Consider the following 25,545-nt stretch of genomic DNA (forward strand, 5'->3'; position numbering starts at 1 on the left):
GGTATGAAGCAGGCACAAAATCGCCAAATCAGAACAACGGAGAACCCCCCACTAAAAAAAAAAAAAAAAAAAAAAAAAGAGATGGGGTTTCATCATGTTGGCCAGCCTGGTCTCGAACTCCTGACCTCAGGTGATCCACCCTCCTTGGCCTCCCAAAGTGCTGGGATTGTAGACATGAGCCACCACGCCCAGCCAATTTATTCATTTTAAAATATCATTTGTCTCCCAGGCTAGAGTGCAGTGACTCAATCTTGGTTAACTGCAAGCTCCGCCTCCCAGGTTCACGCCATTCTCCTGCCTCAGCCTCCCGGAGTCACTGGGACTACAGGCGCCCGCCACCACACCCGGCTAATTTTTTTGTATTTTTTTTTAGTAGAGATGGGGTTTCACTGTGTTAGCTAGGATGGTCTTGATCTCCTGACCTAGTGATCCAGCCACCTCAGCCTCCCAAATTGCTGGGATTATAGGTGTGAGCCACCGCACCCAGCCAATTTATTCATTTTAAAATATCATTTGAAGGTAGAGTAGACAGGACTTGCTGGTCAATTGAAGGTGGAGTATGAGAGAGAAGAATCAAGGATGACATCAAGGTTTTTGGCCTGAGCAACTGGAAGAATGGAGTTGCCATTTTCTGAGATGGGGAAGACCATGGGAGTAGGTTTGGGAGGGGACAATCTGCTTGGACATTTTAGGCTTGACATGTTTATTAGAGACTCAAGTGGAGATGCCAGGTGCCAGTGGAATATGTGAGCCTGGAGTTCATGGAAGTGGCTGCGGCAGGAAAGATAAGTTTGGGAGTTGTCAGCAGAGAGATGACATTTAAAGCCTTGAGACGAAAGGACATCACCAGAGGAGCAAATGCAGATTTTAAGAGCGAAGGGAGGGGAGAAGTTCGAGGACTGAGCTTTAGCACTTCAATATTAAGTGCCAGGAAAATTGAGGAGGAACCAGCAAAGGAGACTGAGGAGGGGCATCCAGTACAATAGGAGAAAATCTAGGTTAGTGTGGTACCCTGGAAGTGAATCATTCTAAGGAGATTATGAAACATGGGTCATATGCCATGGATAGGCCAAGTAAGATGAGGACTGGGAATTAATTATTATTGGATAGAAAAGAGATGCCCTCCCCCAGGCATGGTGGTTCATGCCTGTAATCCCAGCACGTTGGGAGGCCTAGACGGGTGGATTACCTGAGGTCAGGAGTTTGAGACCAGCCTGACCAACATGGTGAAACCCTGTCTCTACCAAAAATATAAAAACTTAGCGAGGTGTGGTGGCACACACCTGTAATCCCAGCTACTCAGGAGGCTGAGACAGGAGAATTGCTTGAACCCAGGAGGCGGAGGTTGCAGTGAGCTGAGAGTGTGCCACTGCACTCCAGCCTGGGCAACAGAGTAAGACTCCATCTCAAAAAAAGAAGAGAAAAAAGAAAAGAGATGCCTTCCCTTTTGACGCTCTTTAAACAAATCATGTTTAATTAAATTAAAACTAAATGGCCAGGCACGGTGGCTCACGCCTGTAATCCCAGCACTTTGGCAGGCCAAGGCAGGCAGATCACCTAATGTCTGGAGTTCGAGACCGGCCTGGCCAACGTGGTGAAACCCTGTCTCTGCTAAAAATACAAAAAAGTAGCCGGCTGTGGTGGCATGCACCTATAGTCCCAGCTACTCAGGAGGTTGAGGCAGGAGAACTGCTTGAACCCAGGAGGTGGAGGTTGCAATGAGCCAAGATGGCGCCAGTGCACTCCAGCCTTGGTGACAGAGTGAGATTCCATCTCAAAAAAAAAAAAAAAAAATTTCCCAGGGAAACATTCTTTTCATGTATAGGAATTAGTGGAGTGCAATGTCATAGTAATAAGAGAGGTCAGTGGTTAAGAGCAGAGGCTTGGAAATCAGGAAACCTGGATTTCAGTATCAAGCTTTGTGATCCTGTGCAATTAATCCCCCGAGCATCAGGATTCTCCTCTGTAAAACAGGAATAATAAGAGACCCTTCTAAGTGTGACTCTTGCAGGAATAACATAAGATGACCATACTTTTATGCCAGTAAAGGACTTAGCAGGATGCCTGACTCATCTTAAGTACCCAACAAATTGTTGGCTATTATACGTATGATAGGATGACAAAGGTAGGCACATGACTCTCAGATACTTTTGCCTAAGTATTTAAAAAAACAGGAAAGCCATCATTTTAGTTAAATATATGTATTAAATAGAGAAAAAGACATGACAGCCACAGCTGGAATTTTGATGATAAAATGGTAATTTCAACAAATTGAATAGCATATTTTTAAAAAGATCTCTGAAACAGTCATTCCAATGGAACCAAGGAATTGTAGACCTGGCTTGCAGAGGGAGAGAACTTTGCTTTTAAAGGGTTCTGGCTTAGTTGCATTAGTTACTAGAGACAACAACCACTTGGAAGAAGTTGTTATTAGGATTTACTTTAGGGCCAGGCACAGTGGCTCACACCTGTAATCCGAGCACTTTGGGAGACTGAGGCGGGTGGATCACCTGAGGTTAGGAGTTTGAGACTAGACTGACCAACATGGTGAAACCCTTTTTCTACAAAATACAAAAAATTAGCCAGGCATGGTGGCTGATGCCTGTAATCCCAGCTACTTGGGAGGCTGAGGCAGGAGAATCACTTGAACCTGGGAGGCAGAGGTTACAGTGAGCCAAGATCGTGCCACTGCACTCCAGCTTGGGCAACAAGAGCAAAACTCCATCCCCCCCGCCAAAAAAAAAAAGAGATTTACTTTAGCTTTGTGCAATGTCTATTATTAAAAGCCTTTGGTTCAGTTTTATTTGTTTTCTGTGTTTAAGCAAATAAACACCCAGTGTTTTCCAAGAGCATTTTGACTCTGGGCTTCTCTCCAGAGAAGCAGGATACAAGCTTGTCCACAAACCCAAATCAAAACAAAGGGCCCACACCATTGCCACGCATCTGGTGACCAGACAAGTTCACTAAATCTCAGCTGGGGTGGAAGTTCCTTGAGACCAGGGAATTTGAGTTAGTCATCTTGTAACCCTAGAACAAAGCCAGGCATAAGGTGGATGCTTACCATATGTTAGTTAATTGAAAGAACGAAAAACAGAGCACTGCACTGATTGAGAACAGTGACTGTGCACCTGATGTGCCACAATGGGTTTTGGTGTTAAGAAATCACTCTCATTCATTAGTAGTAGGAGTTCAAATGGGAACCACAGTTTCAGAAAAGCAATTTTGGCAATGTGTAATGAGAGCCTTAAAACTGTAAACACAAAGATGTTCCCTGCAGCCTTATCCATAATTTTTTAAAATAAAAAACAAACTAAACATCTAATAATAGATTACATAATCTATCGAGTAGCTCTATTGGATGGACTATTACATTATTATAATTATTCAAATTAATGTTTCCCTGCTTCTTCCCTGCTTTCCTTCAATACTGAATTCCTATAATGGCTCAGGCACTGTTCAAGGAGGTGGGGGAGGCCACCTGGCACAAGCTGAAGGCCAAGGGCATTTGGGATACAAGAAAATAATGCAAATGTGCTATTTTGGCAGCGTTTACATGGGCAGGGTGTCGTGGGGAGGCTGGCGGAGGGAGTGGGAGCAGGTGACAGAGAATATAGGGTAAGTTAGAAGGCTCTCAGTGCTGGTAAAAATAAAATAGAGTAAAGTAAAGGGTGGGGGTAGAGTTGAGGGTGCCATGACCAGATTTCTGTTTAAATAGGATGGTCTTTTTGCTGTGAACTTAAGACTGCTCTAAAAAATAAAGTGTATTAAAAAAAAAAAAACTACGATGTTCAGTGTATGCTTCATCTACGGTCAAAGAGGCAAAGACCGAAGTGAGAGTGGAAGCCAGGTGGTTATCTGGGAGGCTTACAATACTATGTAATAGTATGGAAAATACTAGTATTAAGTGAAATGCTGGATGCCAAACTATGCATAGAGGTGAAAACTTCAAAGAAATAGTAAACACAGAAAAGTAGTTTGTTTGAAGGATAAAATTTTTAAAATTATTTTTTGTAGAAACAGGGTTTCCCTACATTGCCCAGGATGGTCTCAAACTCCTGGGCTCAAGCAATCGATCCTCCCACCTTAGCCTCCCAAAGTGCACAGGCGTAAGCCACCGGGCCCGGCCGAAGGATAAGATTTTGGGTGGTGCGCTTTCTCTTTTCTCTTTTCCATTTCTGCATTTTCCAATTTACCTTTAGCAACCGATCTTTCCTGTTTTAAAAAAAATTCACGACCTTGAAGATACACGGGCTATGACTTCGGGGATGTCACCGAGCGCCCCGCCCACCGCGCGCCCCGCCCACCGCGTTCTCCGGCCCGCGGCCGGCAGGGGGCGCGCGGCCTCCGCCAGGCGTCCTTCGTCTCCGTCAGTTCCCACAGGGCCTTGTGCGATATGGGCTGCGCGGAGGGCAAGGCGGTGGCGGTAGCCGCCCCACCGGAGCTGCACACCAAAGGCAAGAACGGTGGTGGCCGCCGTAGGTCAGGTACGACCAAGGGCGAAGGCCTGGTCCCAGGTCGGCTGGCCGAAGCCAGCCTTCCGGCCGGGGTTGGGGATAAAGTGCCCGGGAGCCCTGGCCTTGAAGCCTCTCACTGGAGTCAGTGACGGACCCCACGCCACGCTGGAGACCCCCGAAACGCTCCCCCGGGTCACCGCGGGAGACGGAGGCCGGCGGCCGGCTGAGAGCTGCCCCGCCCGCTGGCTGTGAGAGAGGTGGGAGGCGGAAGGAGGAGTGGGCCCGCCGCTAGGACCTACCCGGAAACCTGTCGGAAACCGAACCGAGAGGCAGCGACCCGCCTGATTTCGCTCAGGGGCCGTGAGGGCGTCCTCTTCCTACATGCACCGTGTTTCCAAAGAAACGTTACGGGGGAAGCGCCCAAACCGCCAGCCGAGTCCGGGGGTGCCCTCTCACCTCTCCAGAAGCCCCCGGCCCACTCCCAGCATTCTCCTCCATCGAGAATCTTGTCCCACACGCCTTCCCTGCCCCCTTTCTCCATCCCCTTGAATTTTGGGCACATTTGCCCCACGATAATCCTGCTTTATCCTTTCACTTGTTCTTCAAGACAGAAAGCTCCCAGTCTCTTCTCCATTGTCCGGATGATGCCAATAATGGCTAGTGGTTACTAAGCACTGACATGAGAGGGGCCTTTGGAAGCACTGGACATGGGTAATAATCTCGGTTCATCTTTCCAGCCATACTGAGAGATTTATCATAAACCCCATTATACAGAAAAAGAAACTGAGAAGCAAAGAGGTTATAAAACTTACCCAAAGCACACAACTAGTAAGTGGAAGAGCTAGGATACAAGTTGAGGCCATCTGACTCCAAAGCCCTGACCATCATATTGCCGCCTCCACCTTTTCTATAGCCTTGAGAAAGTGAGTCTCCAAAAAGTGCCTTGCCCAATGGCTGGAATTATTAAATGCTGTAGGATCTGTCTCTTTCAAGGGCTTACAATTTGGTTACAAGGCAGCATATGGTGAAGGGTTGAGAGTAGTGGTAAAAACAGCCAAGTGGGGATGGCAGCTTCCATAGATGAGGCAGGATTTGGCAGAGGTGTCTGAAGGAAGAACATTCTTGTTAGGGGAAGCAGCCGATGAGACCATGCCAGAGATAGGGAGGTCTGCATATCCTCCTGGAGTTGAGGACTTGGATTGGGGGAAGGGAAGAATAAAGGAACAGGGTAGGAGCAAGGTCAGGCAAGGTCAAGGTCAGGCAGCTAATTTGTGGCCATTAGTACAATGAAGGAGTTTGAGTAGGTGCATCCCAAATTGACCTTTCATGTACCGTCCTCAGGATCTTCTTGATATCTATGTCCTGCCATTTATTTACTGTTTTTCGTTAGCTACATTCTTTTTGTGTGTGGTAAAACAACACAAAATTTACCATCTTAACAATTTTTTTTTTTTTGAGACGGAGTTTTACTCTTGTTGCCCAGGCTGGAGTGCAATAGCGCTATCTTGGCTCACCTCAACCTCCACCTCCCAGGTTCAAGCGATTCTCCTGCCTCAGCCTCCCAAGTAGCTGGGATTACAGGCATGCGCCACCATGCCTGGCTAATTTTGTATTTTTAATAGAGACAGGTTTTTGCCATGTTGGTCAGGCTGGTCTTGAACTCCCAACCTCAGGTGATCTGCCTGCCTCGGCCTCCCAAAGTGCTGGGATTACAGGCATAAGCCACCAAGCCTGGCCCATCTTAACCATTTTTAAGTGTACAGTTCATCAGTATTAAGTATATTCACATTGTTGTGAAGCAGATCCCCTGAACTTTTTCATCTTGCAAATCTGAAACTCCATGCCAACTTGGTAACTTCTCAGTTGCTGTTTCCCTCAGCCCCTGGTATCCACCATTCTTTCTGTTTCTGCGAAATTTGGCTACTTTAGATTGCTTATGTAAGTTGGTATCATACAGTATCTGTCTTTTTGTGACTGGCTTATTTCAGTTAGCATACTGTCTTCAAGTTTCATCTATGTTGTAGCATGCAACAGGATTTCCTTACTTTTTAAGGCTGAGTAATATTCCATTGTGTTTGTGTGTATATCTATATCCACACAGACACACACACACACATATACACACATACACAATGGAATATATATATACACACACCACTTTTTTTTCATCCCCTGAGATGGAGTCCTGCTCTGTCACCCAGGCTGGAGTGCCACGGCATGATCTTGGCTCACCACAATCTCTGCCTCCTCCCTCAGCCTCCCGAGTAGCTGGGATAACAGGTGCCCGCCACCACGACTGGCTAATCTTTGTATTTTTAGTAGAGACCGGGTTTCACCGTGTTGGCCAGGCTGGTCTTGAACTCCTGACCTTGTGATTCGCCCGCCTCGGCCTCCCAAAGTGCTGGGATTACAGGCTTGAGCCACCGCGCCCGGCCTGAACTATTTTATAATACAGAAAAGCTCACTCATTATAATACAACTTGCTAAATTTTTACAAACGAAATATATGCATGCAGCCCACACTCAGCTGAGGAAATAAATGTTTCTAGTACCCCAGGAGCCCCTCTATTGTCTCTTATCCACATACCAAGGGCAACCACTACTCTGATATCTAACAACACAGAAGAATTTCACCTATTTACATTTACTTTTTGAAACTTAAATTTAGGCATATTTTAAGCATTAATCTATGAAAGCACTGCTTTATTCTAGATATTTTTCTTTTTCTTTCTTTCTTTCTTTTTTTTGAAATAGGGTCTTGCTCTATTGCCCAGGCTGGAGTGCAATGGCCCAATCATGGCTCATTGCAGCCTCAACCTCCTGGGCTTAAACAATCCTCCCACCTCAGCCTCCTGTGTGATAAAGTGTGCCACCAAACCCAGCTAATTTTTTAATTTTCTGTAGAGATGAGGTCTTGCCATGTTGCCCAGGCTAGTCTCAAACTTCTGTACTCAAGCGATCTTCCCACCTTGGCCTCCCAGAGTGCTGGGATTACAGGTGTGAGCCACTGTGCCCAGTACACATATATATATGTGTACTATATATACACATACATATATACATATTGATGACGATTATTTTTCTAGAGATGGGGTCTCGCTCTGTTGCCCAGGCTAGAGTGCAGTGGCATGAATCATAGCTCACTGAAACTTTGAACTGCTGGGCTCAAGTAATCCTCCTGCCTCAGCCTCCTGAGTAGCTAGGATTATAGGGACACACCACCATGCCTAGCTCAATTTTTACATTTTTTGTAGAGATGGATCTCACTAAACAACAGCCCAGTCTGATCTCGAACACCTGGCCTCAAGTGATCCTCCTGCCTCAGCCTCCCAAAGTATACCATGCCAGGCCCATATTATACATAACTATGACATTAAAAATGTTCTTTTGTGTGTCATCTATAAACACTCTAGCCACCTTCCTTAAGTACGATATGATCTCTAAGTTCCTTCTCAGATTAAAATTATGTGGTTAGGTTTCAAGAAACTAATTTCTTAATGATGCAGAACGTTTTGCTTGAATGACTCTTCAACCAAGCATCTATTATTTATCAGGCACTGGGAACTCAGGGATAAACAAGACCTGATCTCAGTCCTTGAACATAGAGTCTCATGGAGAAGAATGGCATAGAAAATGCAGTGTCATAATGTGTAATCATAAAAGTAGATGGGTACACACTTCAGGAGAATGGCAGAGGGAGTTAACATCTTGGCACTTAGCATTTAATATTTCTTCTGTGACACACATTCCATTCTATTTTAATAAGCTTGCACACATTTTTCCTGCTGGATTTTTGAGGAGCAGGAATGTGTCTTGTTCACTGTCTTATCTTCCGCAGTCCTTGGCATACTGCCCTACAAATCAGTAAGTGTGTTTGTATGACTCATATGGCAAAGGGCAATTTTTTAATAAGTGAGGAATCTTCCAAAAGCCAATGCTATTAACATTGACCAGCTTCTCTAGTAAGGAGAGGAGACAGTATTTTTTCAAAGTGTGGTCCTAAGACCACCTGCAAGAGAATTACATGCTGGAGATGTGTAGATTAAAAACTCATTTTCCTGTTCTCCATTTCAGACCTACTAAATCAGCCTCAGGGTGTTGGGCCAGGAAGCTTCATTTTTGGTGCCTCAAGTGACTATTTGAACCAAGGCCTGACAACACTGCAGTGAGGTGTTTAGGCCAGCGTCAGATTACCTATTTCTGGGCAGAGGTGCCTATCCTTAGCAATGGGGTTGAGTCTGGGGTGGAGGTACCTACTGCAGATCATTGAGGCTGATAAGGGTGAGTCAGATGCCCCAAGAAGAAATTGAAAGCTTTGCAGTGGAACCAAAGATCGTGACCGACATGCAGTCATGCAGTCTGCAGTCAGAAGTTAGTATTACACGATGTGCTAGATAATTGTAGTGTAATCTTGCCTTTTGTTGATTTTAACCAGGTAAATTAAAGTCATTACTCATTACTTGGATTTTCAAACTTGAATGTTTACTTCTTTGTGTTAATGTGTATTGAGTATTTAAAGTTTTTAAACTAACTTTTTTTAAAGTGTATTTTAGGCCAGGTGTGGTAGATCATGCCTGTAATCCCAGCACTTTGGGAGGCCAAGGCAGGTGAATCATCTGAGGTCAGGAGTTCGAGACCAGTCTGGCCAACATGGTAAAACCCCATCTCTACTAAAAAAATACAAAATTAGTTGGGCGTGGTGGCACATGCCTGTAATCCCTGCTACTCAGAAGGCTGACGCAGAAGAATTTCTTGAATCCAGGAGGCAGAGGTTCGCCATTGCACTCCAGCCTGGGTGATGAGAGCAAAACTCTGTCTATAAAAAAAAAAAAAGGGTATTTTAGATTTACAGTTGGATTAAATTCTTGAAAGAACTTGAAAGAAGGAATTAATCAGGCCGGGCGCAGTGGCTCAAGCCTGTAATCCCAGCACTTTGGGAGGCCGATCCCAGCACGATTGGGTAAGCGATGACCGGTGGATCACGAGGTCAAGAGATCGAAACCATCCTGGCAAAACGGTGAAACACCGTATCTACTAAAAAAAAAGTACAAAAAACTAGCCGGCAAGGTGGCGGGTGCCTGTAGTACCCAGCACTCAGTGGAGGCCTGAGCAAGAGATGGCGGAAACCCGGGAGGCGAGCTTGCAGTGAGCCGAGACCGGCCACTGCACTCCAGCTGGGTGACAGAGCCAGACTCTGTCTCAAAAAAAAAAAAAAAAAAAAAAAAAGGAATTAATCTATTAATGCCTTTTCTTTACCTTCATAAAACATCAGGGAATATTTCATGAATATTCCTTATATCCTACTTTCTAGCTCTGAGCATTACTTTGCTGGTAGAAACTAGTCTACATGTATATAACTATAAATGACTATCACAAATTACTCTTTGGTGTTAAAAACAAACTATCTGGCTGGGTGTGGTGGCTCATGCCTGTATTCCTAACACTTTGGGAGGCCCAGGTGGGAGGATCGCTTGACACCAGGAGTTCAAGACCAGCCTGGGCAACAAAGTGAGCCTCAGTCTCTGCAAAAACAAATAGCTGAGCATGGTGGCGTGCGCCTGTTAGTCACACCTACTCAGGAGGTTAAGGTGGGAGGATCGCATGAGCGTGGGAGATCGAGGCTGCAGTGAGCCATGATCAGGCTCCTGCACTCCAGCCTGGGTAACAGACGGAGACCCTGTCTCAAAAAAAATCAGCAACAAAACTACCTGTTGGGTTTTTTGTTTGTTTGGTTGGTTTTTTTTTTTTTTTTAAGACGGAGTTTCACTCCTGTTGCCCAGGCTGGAGTGCATTGGTGTGATCTTGGCTCACTGCAACCTCCATCTCCCGGGTTCAAGCGATTCTCCTGCCTCAGCCTCCCAAGTAGCTAGGATTACAGGCATGTGCCACCATGCCCAGCTAATTTTGTATTTTTTGTAGAGACAGGGGTTTCTCCATGTTGGTCAGGTTGGTCTTGAACTCCTGACCTCAGGTGATCTGCCCATCTCAGCCTCCCAAAGTGCTGGGATTATAGGCATGAGCCACCACACCTGGCTACCTGTTGGTTTTAGTGGTAGTGCAGTGGTTTTCAGCTCTCAACATTCAAGTATGGTCCTAACTTTGACAAATACAGAAAAGTTATTTTTGCCACAATTTAGTGTGTTTATGGAAGGTGTGTATACAGAAACTTCAGATGACAGTGTCTGTTAGATGAAAAACTGAACTGGGCAGGTGGTGGGAAGTTGTATAGACCCAGAAATAACTTGTTATGGGAAGAATTAAGAGGCCACAATTAATGGGTCAAAAATTAAAACTCTACAGGGACAGGCAGGTCATATAAATGAGTGAACCAGGCAGGTAGTAAATAGGGCGTGGTGGGGACTGGGGTGCACTGAGGAGAGAATGCCGTACACATGGGGCAACTTCTACTGAACTTCCCTTTCTTTGGGTGGGAAAATGAGTGTAGTGTTGCCAGACCTGCTTTTTTTCAAGAGAAACCAGAAATCTCTATAATTATTTTTGTGACTTCCCCAGTTTGTGAATGTCAGCAGTAATGCAATTAAGGAAAATACCGAGGGTCAAACAAGATGTGATTGCAGGTAAATATGGTCTGTGAATGTGTAGAATATTGTCAAGCTGGCTCATATTTAAAAAATGAGAAAAAGATGGTGTCTTTTGAATGTATAGAAGTGGAGTGGCTAGGGCAGAAAACAGTTTTTCTTAGACAGTAACACACTGCAGAGAAGTGTCTGAGTGAACAGTGTAAATGACCACTGTCAAAGTATGGTTTTCAAAACGTTAAAAACATGATCTTGTACAGGAAAAGAACATGTATCAAAACTTATTAATTAAACCAATAAATGAAAGAACCAATAAAATGGTAAAGCTAATTTAAAGGCAAATTCAAGGACTAGGGACATATAATCAAAGAAATGGTTAACTGAATTTGCTAGTACAGTAGTTACAAAGCTGGTTAACGTCCCACAGAGCAATAACACTAACTTTTGGGCCAGGTGCGGTGGCTCACGCCTGTAATCCCAGCACTTTGGGAGACTGAGACAGGCAGATCACTTGAGGTCAGGAGTTCGAGACCAGCCTGGCCAACATGGTGAAACCTCGTCTCTACTAAAAGTACAAAAATTAGCCAGGTGGTGGGATGCGCATGTAATCCCAGCTACTCAGGAAGCTGAGGCAGGAAAATCGCTTGAACCTGAGAGGCAGAGGTTGCAGTGAGCAGAGATCGCTGCTGTTGCACTCCACCCTGGGTGAAATAGTGAGACTCTATCTCAAAAAAAAAAAAAAAAAAAGGAAAAGAAAAGAAAAACAACTAACTTTTGGGATTATTGAGCAGAAATGTACAAGTTAACATGAAACTTCAGTGTCTAGGCTTTAATAAAATAGTAAATAGGAAAGTCAAGTACAGATACACTCTCTTAAGAAAATTAAATGATCCTTGGGTGGGCTTGTTAAATATGGTACAGTATGACATTGAAAGGGCGTTTAGTCAACTTCCTTTATTTCCAAATTTGGACATTTTTCTTAAGATTGTGGATGTTACAGTGTAGCTATGGCTGCCTTGAGATTATTGCTTACTTATATAGTAGTATTTTCAGCTGGTTAATCCCTTCAAATGTGCTGCCAAAATTCTACTTTTTCAAGTATGTGCAGCAGCTTTTCTCAAGTATGTGCATTTAAACTTTTAAAAATGTTTAAAACGACTGTGAGCAAATGGAAGGCTTGGTTCCCTCTGTGTGGGTCAATGGTTGTTTCATGGGTCAATGGTTGTTTCATGGACTGCTGTATCGCAAAGATTTGCTTAGAAATGGGCACAAGGCTCTTGGTCATCAAACTCATTTTAGGTTTAGAGAAGTAATCTTACCTCTTGGAGCAAGAGCTAGATTTCACTCATTTGTGTGTAGAGTGAGATCAAGGAAGAAGGGGAATAGAAGGAATATAACTTAGCAAACGACTCCCCACCCTCAAGTCAAGTTTGTCAGAAATATAACTTTGAATTACCATTGTTGGGAGAGCAAGGAGCATGGTTTCACTGTACCATTCCTTTCACAGCATTCCATGGGATCTTTCTAGATATGCTGGACTGGTAAAAATCCTCAGGATTTGGCCAGGCTGATGTAGGTAGAGAGGGTGTGTCCAGTTAAAGCAGAGTAAAAGGAAAGCTAAACTGGGACATGACCCTTGATCGAACACTGGGAAAAAGTGGTAAAAGCCCTTGAATCATTCACTGAGAGGCAGCTGAAGGTGGGGACTGGTGAGGAGGGAGCATGAACTGCTGCATCTTGCAGCTGGCTTTGGGCTCCAGTGGCTAGTGCAGACTTGCTAAGGAGTGTTAATGGTGTTTATTAAAACAACAACAAAAGCAACTTAGTTACTCTGGCCCTGGGTGTGGGCAGAGTAGTGTGGGAAGGGGAGAGGGCAGATTGCAAAGGGAATATATGTGAGGTTGTTTCTTTTTGCATAGGCACTGATGCATAATCATTTGCACTGGATTAGTCAAAGCTGTAACTCTTGAAATTTCCTTTAAGGATGAAGGACATTTGACAAGTTTAGGTCTCCTTTTAAGCTTGTGGCACAAGTTTTTTTTTTCCTGTCCCCTGACCTTGCCAGGCTCCCTCACTCATCTGTTGATGAATGCTTGTTCTCTTTTACCTAGAATATCCTTCCCTCTCTTTGCTGGGCAAACTCTCCTCACGCATCAAGACCCAGTCCAAATGACAGTTTTGTAATTCCCCAAGTAGAGATCGTTTTGCCCTTTCTGGACATGTGTGGCCCTTCTCATTTTTTTCATAGGACATATAGTGTATTGTGTAGCATTATACTAGACTGAGCTCCTAGGGGTAAGGATGTCGGGTTTATTATTTATTTATTTATTTATTTATTTATTTATTTATTTATTTGAGATGGAGTCTTGCTCTGTCGCCCAGGCTGGAGTGCAGTGGCACCATCTCGGTTCACTGCAACCTCTGCCTCCCGGATTCAAGCAATTCTTCTGCCTCAGCCTCCTGAGTAGCTGAGATTACAGGCAGCCACCACACCCAGCTAATTTTTGTATTTTTAGTAGAGACGGGATTTCACCATGTTGGCCAGACTGGTGATCTGCCCGCCTTGGACTCCCAAAGTGCTGGAATTACAGGCATGAGCCACCTCGCCTGGCAGATGTCTTGTTTAGATTTGAATTTCCTGTTTGGGATAGTTCATAGCACATAGTAGATGCTCAGTAAATGTTCAAATATAGTTGCATCAAGTTATTCCCTCCTGATTTTCTCCCCCACTGTTTGATCAACCCAGGAATCTCTCTCCCCCTTGGAAACTTCTTTTATCTACCTCACTTACCCCTGACTCATTGGAATCCCACAAATGGGACATCTCAGGCAGGTAAAATTGCCATTGTTATGAAGGTGAGAGAATGGAGTTTTTTTGTTTTTGTTTTTGTTTTTTTTTGAGACGGAGTCTCACTCTGTCACCCCAGTTGGAGTGCAGTGGCGCAGTCTTGGCTCACTGCAAGCTCCGCCTCCCTGTTCACGCCATTCTCCTGACTCAGCCTCCCGAGTAGCTGAGACTACAGGCACCCATCACCACGCCCAGCTAATTTTTTATATTTTTTAGTGGAGACGGGGTTTCACCACGTTAGCCAGGATGGTCTCGATTTCCTGACCTCGTGATCCGCCCACCTCGGCCTCCCAAAGTGCTGGGATTACAGGTGTGAGCCACTGCACCCAGCCCAGAATGGAAATTTTTTACAGGGTATTTCCAATGTCCCATATGGAACACTGTATTTCCCAGTAATACAGTTTTTTTGAAAGAGGGGATAACATCAAAGTAGTCTTGTTAATTAGATAATATTTGTTCATTTAATACTAACCATCTTCCATATGTTAGGCATTGTTGTAGGTGCTGGCAATCTGTGAGTAAATATGCCCATATGGAGTTGTTTTCTAGAGTAATGTAGAACTTCTGAGAGCTTTAATGAAAAGGAGTAACATTTATTGAATGCTCATTATGATCCAGGTACTGTGCTGAGTGCTTTATATGTATTAACACATTTAATCCCTGCAACAGGCAAATGAGGAAAGTGAGGCCCAGAGAGGTAATGAGCATACACCTGTTAAGTAGTGGAGCCAGGATTCTCATGCTGGAAGCTAGTGTACTTAACCACTGTGCTCTACTGCCTCGCTTAATAGAATGATTGGGCACATCTAATGAAAACCTTAGTGATATGGTTTGGCTCTCTGTCCCCACTGAAATCTCACCTTGAATTGTCATAATCCTCAAGTGTCAAGGGCAGGACCAGGTGGAGATAACTGAATCATGGGGGTGGTTTCTGCCATGCCTATTCTCGTGATAGTGAGTTCTCATGAGATATGATGGTTTTATAAGGGGCTTCCCCCTTTGCTCAGCACTCATTCTGTCTCCTGCCATTATGAGAAGAGGTGCCTTCTGCCATGACTATAAGTTTCCTGAGGCCTCCCCAGCCATGCAGAACTATGAATCAATTAAACCTCTTTTTTTTTTTTTTTTCAAATAAATTACCTAGTCTCAGGTATGTCCTTATAGCAGTGTGAGAATGGATGCTGGATTTCTCCATCCCTTCATAAAACCTGAACATAAAGCATTGCTTCCCATGAAAATAAGCAGTTGAATTAAAATCAGACTTTTTAGTGGATTACCAGTATCTGGAAACAATAGAAAAAGGAGCTTATGTGGGGCACGGTGTCTCACGCCTGTAATCCCAGCACTTTGGGAGGCCAAGACTGGCGGGTCACCTGAGGTCGGGAGTTCAAGATCAGCCTGACCAACATAGAGAAACCCCATCTCTACTAAAAATACAAAAAATCAGCCAGGCATGTGGTGGGCACCTGTAATCCCAGCTACTCGGGAGGCTGAGGCAGGAGGATCACTTGAACCCTGGAGGTAGAGGTTGTAGTGAGTCAAGATTGTGCCATTGCACCCCAGCCTGGGCAACAACAGTGAAACTCTTGTCTCAAAAAAGAAAAAAAAAAAAAGAGAGAGAGAGAAAGAAAAGAAAAGGAGCTTATTCAGAACAGTTTAACCTCATATTTAGGGACAGGTAGACCAAAAATCATTATAGGGATGCTGACGACAGCCAAAAATGTCCAGCTTAGGTTGTAGATGCTGAATGCTGTGGGCTTACTGACCCTTACCTATGAAGCACTGTAGAATACCTTTATCACTTCATTTCCATGAGTTCAGTCATGTCCCTGGAACATAATCTTGAAGCAGAAGAGCCTGATATAATAACAGTTTAGCCTCTAAGGTTGATCCCCAATACAAAATGATCTTTACAGAGATCTCCTGTTATATTTCAGGCTGCTTATTTAGATTATGGCTCCACAAGTCATTTGAAGCAAAGTGGAAAGAGAGAGTGAAGAGAACAGAATTCTAGTTTCTGTTATATCCTTAAATAGCTATGTGATTTTAGATAAGTTCCAAAGCACTTATGTGCCTTAGTTCCCTCATTTGCAAAATAAAGTGAATGGATGAATATTAAGTCCTCTCAAACTGTAAAATTCTGTAGGTCTGTCTCCCATAAAATTAAAATTAGGCCCATAAATGCATAGAAGATGTAATAATTCCAAATAAAAATACCTAGCATTTTTGGATTCCACAATACGAAAGGTAATTTCGCATGTATTATCTAAGACGTGTCTTTTTTTCCTGTCTTGGCTCCTGGAATGCATGCCTGAATGACTACTAAGGTTTTAAGCCATTCACTTTATTTTATATGGTAAGTCAGTAGCTCAAGATCGTAAGGAATAACTTGCTTTAAAGTAATAAATAGATTAAGACCCAAAATACTGGCAGTTGTATTTGGAAAAGATTTGGATAGCAATAATTTGCTCATTCAAGTACATTTCTGGGGAAACCCAACTTCTCTAGAAAAGTAGTGATTCTTTTTTTTTTTTTTTTTTCTCTTTTTGAGACGGATCTCGCATCTGTCGCCGGCTAGAAGGATGCAAGTGGAAACAGAAATCATAAAGGGCCTACACACAAGCAAGCTCCGACCATACACCAGAAAAGTATTACGCAATTCTCCTGCATCAGCCTCACTCGAGTAGCTGGCGACATACAGAGCGCATTCCCGCACCCATCGCCACACGGTACCAGTTTTTGATATTTATTCGTGAGAGACGGGGTTATCACAGTTCGCCAGGATGGTCTCAATCTCCTTGGGACCTTCGTGGATTACCCCCGGTCTCGGCCTCCCAAGCAGTGCCTAAGATTACAGGCTTAGCCATCCCGCGCCACGGCCTGAAAGTAGTGATTCTTAAATTCATGTCCTCCTCCTATGTATAAGATCTCTAGTGCAGTCTTGTCTTTTATAACAACTGCTGAGTAATGACTATATCTAGTAGGATATCTGGCATACAAATAAAATAGACTTTCTGGTGTCCTCTTAATTTTTTATTATTTATTTTAATTTATTTCTTTTTGGAGAGAGGGTCTTGCTCTGCCACCCAGGTTGGAGGGCAGTGGTGTGATTATAGCTCACAGCAGCTTCAAACTCCTGGGCTCAGGTGATCGTCCTGCTTGAGCCTCCTGAGTAGCTATGACCACAGGTGAGTGGTGCCATGCTTTTATTTTTATTTTTGTGGAAATGAAGTCTTGTTATGATAGCCAGGCGGCTGGTCTCAAACTCCTGGCATCAAGCCATCCTCACTCCTGGGCCTCCCAAAGTACTGTGATTATAGGTGTGAGCCACCATGTCTGGCCTTTGGTGTGCATTTTATGAATTTTGACACGTATATACACAATCGGGATACATAACAGTTCCATTACCCCACAAAATTTCCCCAATGCTATCCCTTTGTGGTTACAGCTTCCCCAGTTGATTAGGATACAACTGTATTCCAGTCTCTGGAACCACTGACGTGTTCTCCATCAGTATAGTTTTGTCTTTTCAGGAATGCCATATAAATGGAATCACAAAATAATGTAACATTGAGATTGACTTTTTCACACAGCATAATACTTTTGAGATTCATCTAATTTGTCTAATGTGTATCTATAGTTTACTTCATTTTATTACTGAGTTGTATTACATTATACAAATATACCATAATATTTTTGTCCTTTCATTCATTGAAGGATATTTGGATTTTTTCTATTTTTTAGTGATTATAGAGTTGCTATAAACATTGGTGTAGGTATATACGTTTTTTAAAAGTTGATATATGAAGTTGAGTACAGTGGCTCACGCCTGTAATCCCAGCACTTTGGGAGGCCGAGGGGGAGTCTCCCAGCCTGAGGTCAGGAGTTTGAGACCAGCCTAACCAACATGGAGAAACCCTGTCTCTACTAAAAATATAAAATTAGCCGGACCTGGTGTCACATGCCTGTAATCCCAGCTACTTGAGTGAGGGCTCAGCGGATTGGTTTGATCAGGCATGTCATTCAGGAAGCCCCTGAAAAATCTGGCCCTCCCTCCCTAGCCTTTTAATATGCAAATGCAGGGCACCATGATGTTTCACGTAGTGGGGATATGTGGGAGTGACCATGTTGCCAGGCACATGTGGGGGCAAGGTCAAGAAGAAGAGGGTGGGAATCACCAAGTGTGGGTGGACCCAGTTTCTAATGGCCTGCATTTGCATATCAAAGGTTGCCTGTCCGCTCTTTCCTGCTAGACGAGAAATGTTTCTGGAGCTGCTTTAAAAGAAAAAAAAAACTTCCCAAAGACCCCTTTTCCTGTCTCTCAGCCTAAAATAATTTCTTAACTCCTATAACATTCTCACCTTTGAGAAAGGACTAATACACCTGGATTCCTCCATCCCCTCATAAGACCTGAATATAAAGCATTGTTTCCCATGAAAATAAGTAGTTGAATTGAAATCAAACTTTTTAGTGGATTACCAGTATCTGGTAATGTCATCGTAACTGCTTTTAGGGGGTTTTGGGCAACAACTCTTTCTGGCTACTTCCTGCTGAAAAGGGGTGTCAAATGGGGAACAGCAGCTAGGGGCCCTCCTGGTGTCGATTCAAGGGTCCTCAGAAGAATGGTGTGTTCATACATGGTTCAGTTTGCAGCACCATTTGGAGTTGGATTGCTTCTAGGCAAGAGGAAACAATCTGAGTTATAGTATTGAGTATACAGGGTTCAAATATTAATATAAGACATAGAAGCAAAAGAGGGCTTAATAAAGGGGTTAACCAATTCCATAAAGAAGACGAATTCATTAAAAAGGGATTGTAGCCACCCGGAGCTGAAGCCTGCATTTTCCCTCAGCCTGTCAATAATTTTGATTTGATCTTTAAGTACCTGTAACCCTATTGTAAATAGCAGAGTGAGTATAGAATTTCCATCAGTGTTGTATAATAAATAATTTTCATCTAAAATTTTACTTGCCAAGATATAGAATTTCTCTCTGGGGGCGGGGGAGGTCTATGAAGTTCCTTGGTTTTATTTTCCCAAAGAAACCTCTGGGTTATGGGCACCCTACTTACTTTCATTACCTGGCAGAATTTGCAGGATAGTTGCCCAGAACTAGCATATTGATCCAGATTTTTACGTTACCCATCCCTTTTCGTTTCTTCCAAGCTGCAGGAGATCACCACTTGATCCACAGGAATAAGCAGGGTTAGTTTAAAATGTAGGCAAAAGCTTAAAACAATTAATGAGACTAGGTTTTTTTTTTTTTTTTTTTTTTTTTTTTTTTTTTTTAAAGACTGAGTCTCGCTCTGTCGCCCAGGCTAGAGTGCTGTGGTGCAATCTGGGCTCACTGCAAGCTCTGCCTCCTGGGTTCACACCATTCTCCTGCCTCAGCCTCCCAAGTAGCTGGGACTACAGGCGCCTGCCACCATGCCCGGCTAATTTTTTGTATTTTTAGTAGAGACAGGATTTCAGTGTGTTAGCCAGGATGGTCTCGATCTCCTGACCTCGTGATCCGCCCACCTTGGCCTCCCAAAGTGCTGGGATTACAGGCGTGAGCCACCGCACCTGGCCAAGACTAGGATTTAATGACAAATATATGATAAACTTTGGAGAACAATTTCTCTCTCCAGTCCTTATTTTTGGTAAAAACAAATTATTATAGGACTGTGTGTGTTGTTCATAGAATAAACTTTAGTCTTATACTTGGCCTGATTATTTGCATAAAGTGCAGCAAGAATGGTTATTTCTGCATAGGACTTTTGGATTGGTTTGATGAAACACCCACAAGGAATTTCAGATAAGACTTAAAGCCAAGCCCAGCCATGGGATTGTATCCTCAAATATCTGTAAGTTGGGTGATCCTCTCCTCTTTGAGGTCCCAAGATAAACTTGGAGCTCCTGGCCTATTAGAAAGTGACATTCTTAGGCTGGGCACGGTGGCTCACACTTATAATCCCAACACTTTGGGGAGGCTGAGGCAGGCAGATCACAGGTGAAGAAATCAAGATTATCCTGGCCAACATGGTGAAACCCGTCTCTACTAAAAACATAAAAATTAGCTGGGTGTGGTGGTGCACACCTGTAATCCCAGCTACTTGGGAGGCTGAGGAAGGAGAATTGCTTGAACCTGGGAGGTGGAGATTGCAGTGAGCCGAGATGGAGCCACTGCACTCCAGCCTGGGTGACAGAGTGAGACCCTGCCTCAAAAATCAAAAAGAGAAAGTGACATTCTTTACCGACCACAGGTTAGGAACCCTGTGCCGGGACTGGGTAGACATGACATGAGGCCAGTTCTCCCAAAGGGCTTTTATTGGCTTTGCATGTCAAGCTTGATTCCTTAAAGAGAAACTCACCCTTTCAGCCAAAGCCTTGGTCATGTTAGAAATAAATTTTCAGGCCGGGCGTGGTGACTCACACTTGTAATCACAGCACTTTGGTAGGCCGAGGTGGGCAGATCACGAGTTCAGGAGATCAAGACCATCCTGGCTAAAACTGTGAAACCCCCGTCTCTACTAAAAATACAAAAAATTAGCCCGGCCTGGTGGCGGGCGCTTGTAGTCCCAGCTACTTGGGAGGCTGAGGCTGGAGAATGGTGTGAACCTGGGAGGCGGAGCTTGCAGTGAGCTGAGATGGTGGCACTGCACTCCAGCCTGGGTGACAGAGCCAGACTCCATCTCAAAAAAAAAAAAAGAGAAATTTTCGGAACTGCAAAGGAAATAGCACTTGAATATGAAATTTCTCAAGGTAACTTTACTTTTCTGCAGAGAGGCTGCTTCTAAGAAACATGATTGTCACGAGAGCATACTAAACAAAGAAAAGCAGAGGTTTTTATCCCTGACACATTGGGTCCTTACTGCTGTGTCCTACCTCCATTGGCTGGAGCTGGACCACACAATCTAGACTGATCCTGATTGGCTAAAAACTTAAAACTTTCCTAAATAGGTAAACGCACAATGGAGAACAAAGAAAGGAAGGGGATTGTTTACAAACTAGGAGAATACAACATTTCCAAATAAGGAAGAGATGTAGGCTGTAAGCCGGGAATACAATACCTGGGCATTTTTGGGCATGTCTGAGCAGGTTATAAGCCAGAACAAATAACTTGGTTAAAGTTCAAGGACATAGAATGTACTTATTCCCTTACTATATTTAACAGCTACATAGGGCTTAACAGTTATTAGCAAAAAGCAAGGAAACTTGAAGGAAGTTAGTTTTTAAAATAAACTTTTATTTCTAACACTTATTATTTATTCTTTAACAAAAGGGAAACTTCGAAGAGGAACTTTCTACTTTTCACAGTAAAATAACCAGTTTTCCAACTGTGTCCTGTTGACAAAGAAAATGGATTTTGTTTCACTAATGCAAACAATTACATTGCCATAAGTTAAGAGTACTCACAGAGAGTTTCCAAATTCTAGAGGAACCAGACAGAGAAAAATAAAAATGCTCCAAATCTTGTTCACAGGAGTATACCTTACTCATTTTTTTTTTTCTGGATGGAGTTTCACTCTTGTTGCCTAGGCTGGAGTGCAATGGCGCAATCTCAGCTCACTGCAACCTCTGCTTCCCAGGATCAAGTGATTCTTCTGCCTCAGCCTCCTGAGTAGCTGGGATTACATGTGCCAGCCACCATGCCTGGCTAATTTTTGTATTTTTAGTAGATATGGGGTTTCGCCATGTTGGCCAGGCTGGTCTTGAACTCCTGACCTCAGGTGATCTGCCTGCCTTGGCCTCCCAAAGTGCTGGTATTATAGGCATGAGCCACTGCACCTGGCCACCTTACTCAATTATTTAAGGCTGTGAATATTTCAAAATAAGTTTCCTTAACTCTGAAAGTCAAAACAAAGATCAGCAATATTTCAGGCAAAAGTCAAAAAGGTTGCTTTAACTTTCTGAGTGCAGTCCATTTAGTTAACTCTTATTTTGCTTGATATTTGTGAACATGTCAGTTCTTTATGAGTCCCATACGTTCTTCTTCTATTTCAGTATTACAGTCTTCAAAGCTATTAAAAACCTGTGTTTGAGAACACCTGTTAAGGTCCTTAATCTAGCTTGATTATAAACTGTCATCGAGAAGGAACAAACAAGACAATTGTCTGTCAGTGACAAAGTTTGCAGGGTTTACAGTTTAAAACATGGCTGTAAACTACCTATTTGTATTTTGATGACACTTGCATTTTACCAATAATCCTTGAGACTGTTTTTATTTCTTAAAGTCGCATGAACTAAAAAATATTTGATTTAAGCACATCTTTTTCTTTTTTGGAGAAAAAGTCTTGCTCTGTCACCCAGGCTGGAGTGCAGTGGCATGATCTCGGCTCACTGCAACCTCCACCTCCCAGGTTCAAGCGATTCTTCTGCCTCAGCCTCCCAATTGGCTGGGACTACAGGCATGTGCCACCATGCCTGGCTAATTTTTGTATTATTAGTGGAGAAGGGCTTTTACCATATTGGCCAGGCTGGTCTTGAACTCCTGACGTCATGATCCACCCACCTCAGCCTCCCAAAGTGCTGGGATTACAGGTGTGAGCCACTGTGCCTGGCCAAAAAGCAACTAATTCTTTAAAGTACAAACATTTGAAAGTCAGGGGGAAAAAAAGAAGAAGCTTTCCAAGATTTAACTCAGGTATTTGACCTCTCATGGAGGAATGTTATTCTGCTCCTGAACCAAACCCTAACTGCAGCTAAAACAGGCAGCTCTACAAGCAGAGGAAAATTTTGGAGATGAGCAATATGTCTCCTATAGTAGGCCAGAAGGGAAAAGTAAAAATAGGGAAGGCAAAGAAATAGGGGGAACACCATTCCCAATAGGAAAAGAGGCAATACCTCTTGATGACCCTCAATTGGAACTACTTTCTGTGGTGTTTTTCCTTCTTTTGCAGTTTAAAATGGCTTCTATCTCTTATATAATATTCTTCCAACCTGGGAAAAGTTTATTTTCCAAATCTTAAAATGCTTGGCTTAGAGTTGAGCTGGGGGAAGGTGTTGGAAATAAGAACTCAGAATCATAAAGAAAATGAGCGCTCAAAGAATTTCTCAGCAAGGCAAATTTATTTCTGCAGAAAGGTGCTACTCCTTCTTCTGGTCACTGTGAGAGCACACTGGACAAAGGAAGGAAGGGTTTTTATCCCTAATGCAGTCAGTCCTTGCTACTGTTTCCAATCCCCATTGGTCAGGGTTGGACTGCACAATCTAAACTGATCCCGATTTGCTATTTCAAATAGAGCAGGGGTGGGGGCTACAGAAGTAAAGGTGCCAAATAAGGAACAGATGTGGGTTGTTACAGATTGGGAATGGATGTGGGTTAATGGACGTGGGTTACAGATTGGGAACAGCTGGAAGGTTGTTTACCGTAACTAGGGGCAAGGAGGCAAGGAAGTTAGGCTTTGAAAATAGAGGACAAGCAAAACCTTTGAAGAGGAACTCACTGTTTCCAACAAAGGGAACCCAGAAGCCTGATATGCTGGCAAGAGGGTAAAAATGTTTACCAGTTGCACTTTTGGCTTCTCTCTCCCTGTGCAAACTGGTCAAAGGGATAATAAGGATCATTGTTTATATTCTCTGTAAATTTATAATTAATGGAAAAGGATTTGTGAGGTTGGTCTTAATCTGTAGACAATCTGGTGTGTTTTGCATGTCTTTCTGAATGGTTCTGTTGAAGAAAGGGTACCTTAAGTTAGAATGGAGGCCCAGAAACCCATAAGCCTGCTGTTCAAGCCACCCCAACAAAGCGATCAGTAACAAACCTGGCTACAAGCCTCCATGTTGTTTCATGTCCTTGGGAACATAACCTGTAACCACGTGGCAATATTTTAGTCCCTGCCGTTTTACAATGGTGGCTGTCTTCTTGTGCTAAGTGTTCCTGGGTGAGGGCCACAAAATCAGGTAAACCAGTTTGTCAATCTGGGTAGTGCCAGCTGATCCATCAAGGGCAGGGTTTATAAAATATCTTAAGCACTAATTTTAAGAGAGGTTTAGGGAGGGTCAAAATCTTGCAGCCTCCAGCTGCATGGCTCCTGGGCCATGGTTTCTAATCTTGTGGCTAGTTTCTTGGTCTGGTCCCAGGCAAGAGGGAAGTATATCTTGGGAAACGGCTGTTATCATCTTTGTTTGAGACTATAGACTGTAAAACCGACTACTCCCAAAGTTGGTTCGGCCTACACCCAGGGATGGGCAAGGACAGTTGGGGCTTGAAAACAAAATGGAGTTGATTGGGTCAGATCTCCTTCACTGTCTCAGTCACAATTTTGCAATGACAGTTTCAAAAGCTTCCTATCGCTCCTTTGAAAATACCTTGTACACTTGCATTAAGTTATAACCTAATTAAGGCTCATTGGTTTCACCTGTGAGGTTACTGTTTGTAAAGTTCAAAAGTCAAAAATCTTAACTGCTTGGCATGGCTAAAGTCGAGTAACAAGGGATTTTAAAGGATTTTCTTAAAGAGCGGTCGGCTTAATTAAAAGTTCAGGTACGGTGGCTCACACCTGTAATCCCAGCACTTTGGGAGGCTGAAATGGGCGGCTCACCTGAGGTCGGGAGTTTGAGACCAACCTGACCAACATGGAGAAACCCCGTCTCTACTAAAAATACAAAATTAGCTGGGTGTGGTGGTGCATGCCTGTAATCCCAGCTACTCGAGAGGCTGAGGCAGGAGAATCGCTTGAACCCAGGAGGCGGAGGTTGCGGTGAGCTGAGATTGCACCATTGCATGCCAGCCTGGGCAACAAGAGTGAAAACTCCGTCTCAAAAAAAAAAGTGGATATTCAAGTTACAGGGTTATAGGTATATTTAAAAGGCCTTTATGTTTTCTCTTTTCGATCTTGTTTTCTGGAAAAGGCTCTTTTCTTCTCAGTTGACTGAATTATTTTTCTCCATTTTTTGTCTTACCACTCTTAATGCATGCGCGAGAGGCCCTGAGATAACTTCTGGTAACGTGGGACTCCTGGGGAAAAAGAGAGGAGGCACCACAGACTCCATTCTGGGGAAAAAAAAGAAACAAAAAACACAACAAGAAACAAACCAAAAAAACCTCTGTTTTCCTCATGAAACTCTTCATATTAAGAGCAGATAGTTCCCTCAAAATCAAAGGCTCTATTCTGTTATGTATTGTGTTATCTACTGCTTTTGAGTTTTGGGGATATCAAATTACTTCACATTGTGGGAGAGCTTTGGTGTGTAATAACTAGGTAGAAATTACACGGTAAGGGGTGGCTAATAGTAGTTATAAATCAGAGAAGCATGCTCTTGGCCACCTGAAAGATATGGAAGAATCCCCATCCCCCGCCATTAAGAGATGAGACTACCTTGGGGGATAGGCTAATTACAAAATAAGCCAATTAGCTTGGGGTTGCCTTGCAATGAAATGCATGGTAGAAGCACTACACTGTCTTCTCCCACAGTATCTCCCTCCTTTTCGGGACCCAAAATCCAGTATAAAATGGCACCCTTAAATTTAGGGATCTGCCTTTGCCTTCAGCTGTGCCTGCTTATAGGCCCTAAAAAATGCATGCTACCCGGCCCTGTTCCTCCAAGAGTTTCACCCTAAAGCCAGTAATACAGTTAAGAAACTGGCAAATGAAAAATCTTAACAAGTGCTGAATATTCTTTCTGTGTTGTTATGTATGTGTTGTGTGTAATGTCTATAAAAAGAGCTCTAATTGATTGACTTAAAGAAAATAGGCCGGGCATGGTGGCTCAAGCCTGTAA

General features: G+C 43.4%; 1 protein-coding gene across 1 annotated transcript in view; it reads left to right on the forward strand.

The window, feature by feature from the left end:
• Window positions 1-4,348: 4,348 nt before the first annotated feature.
• The window catches only part of TXNRD1 (thioredoxin reductase 1), a 134,619-nt gene continuing 113,422 nt past the window's right edge, over window positions 4,349-25,545 (forward strand). The window contains 1 exon segment of the mRNA XM_017895322.1: window positions 4,349-4,484. Within this exon segment, the coding sequence (XP_017750811.1) occupies window positions 4,394-4,484 (91 nt within the window). The 5' untranslated portion in view covers window positions 4,349-4,393.

This window comes from Rhinopithecus bieti, unplaced genomic scaffold, assembly GCF_001698545.2.
Source record: "Rhinopithecus bieti isolate Rb0 unplaced genomic scaffold, ASM169854v2 scaffold_24306, whole genome shotgun sequence".
In the NCBI taxonomy this organism is placed as follows: domain Eukaryota; kingdom Metazoa; phylum Chordata; class Mammalia; order Primates; family Cercopithecidae; genus Rhinopithecus; species Rhinopithecus bieti.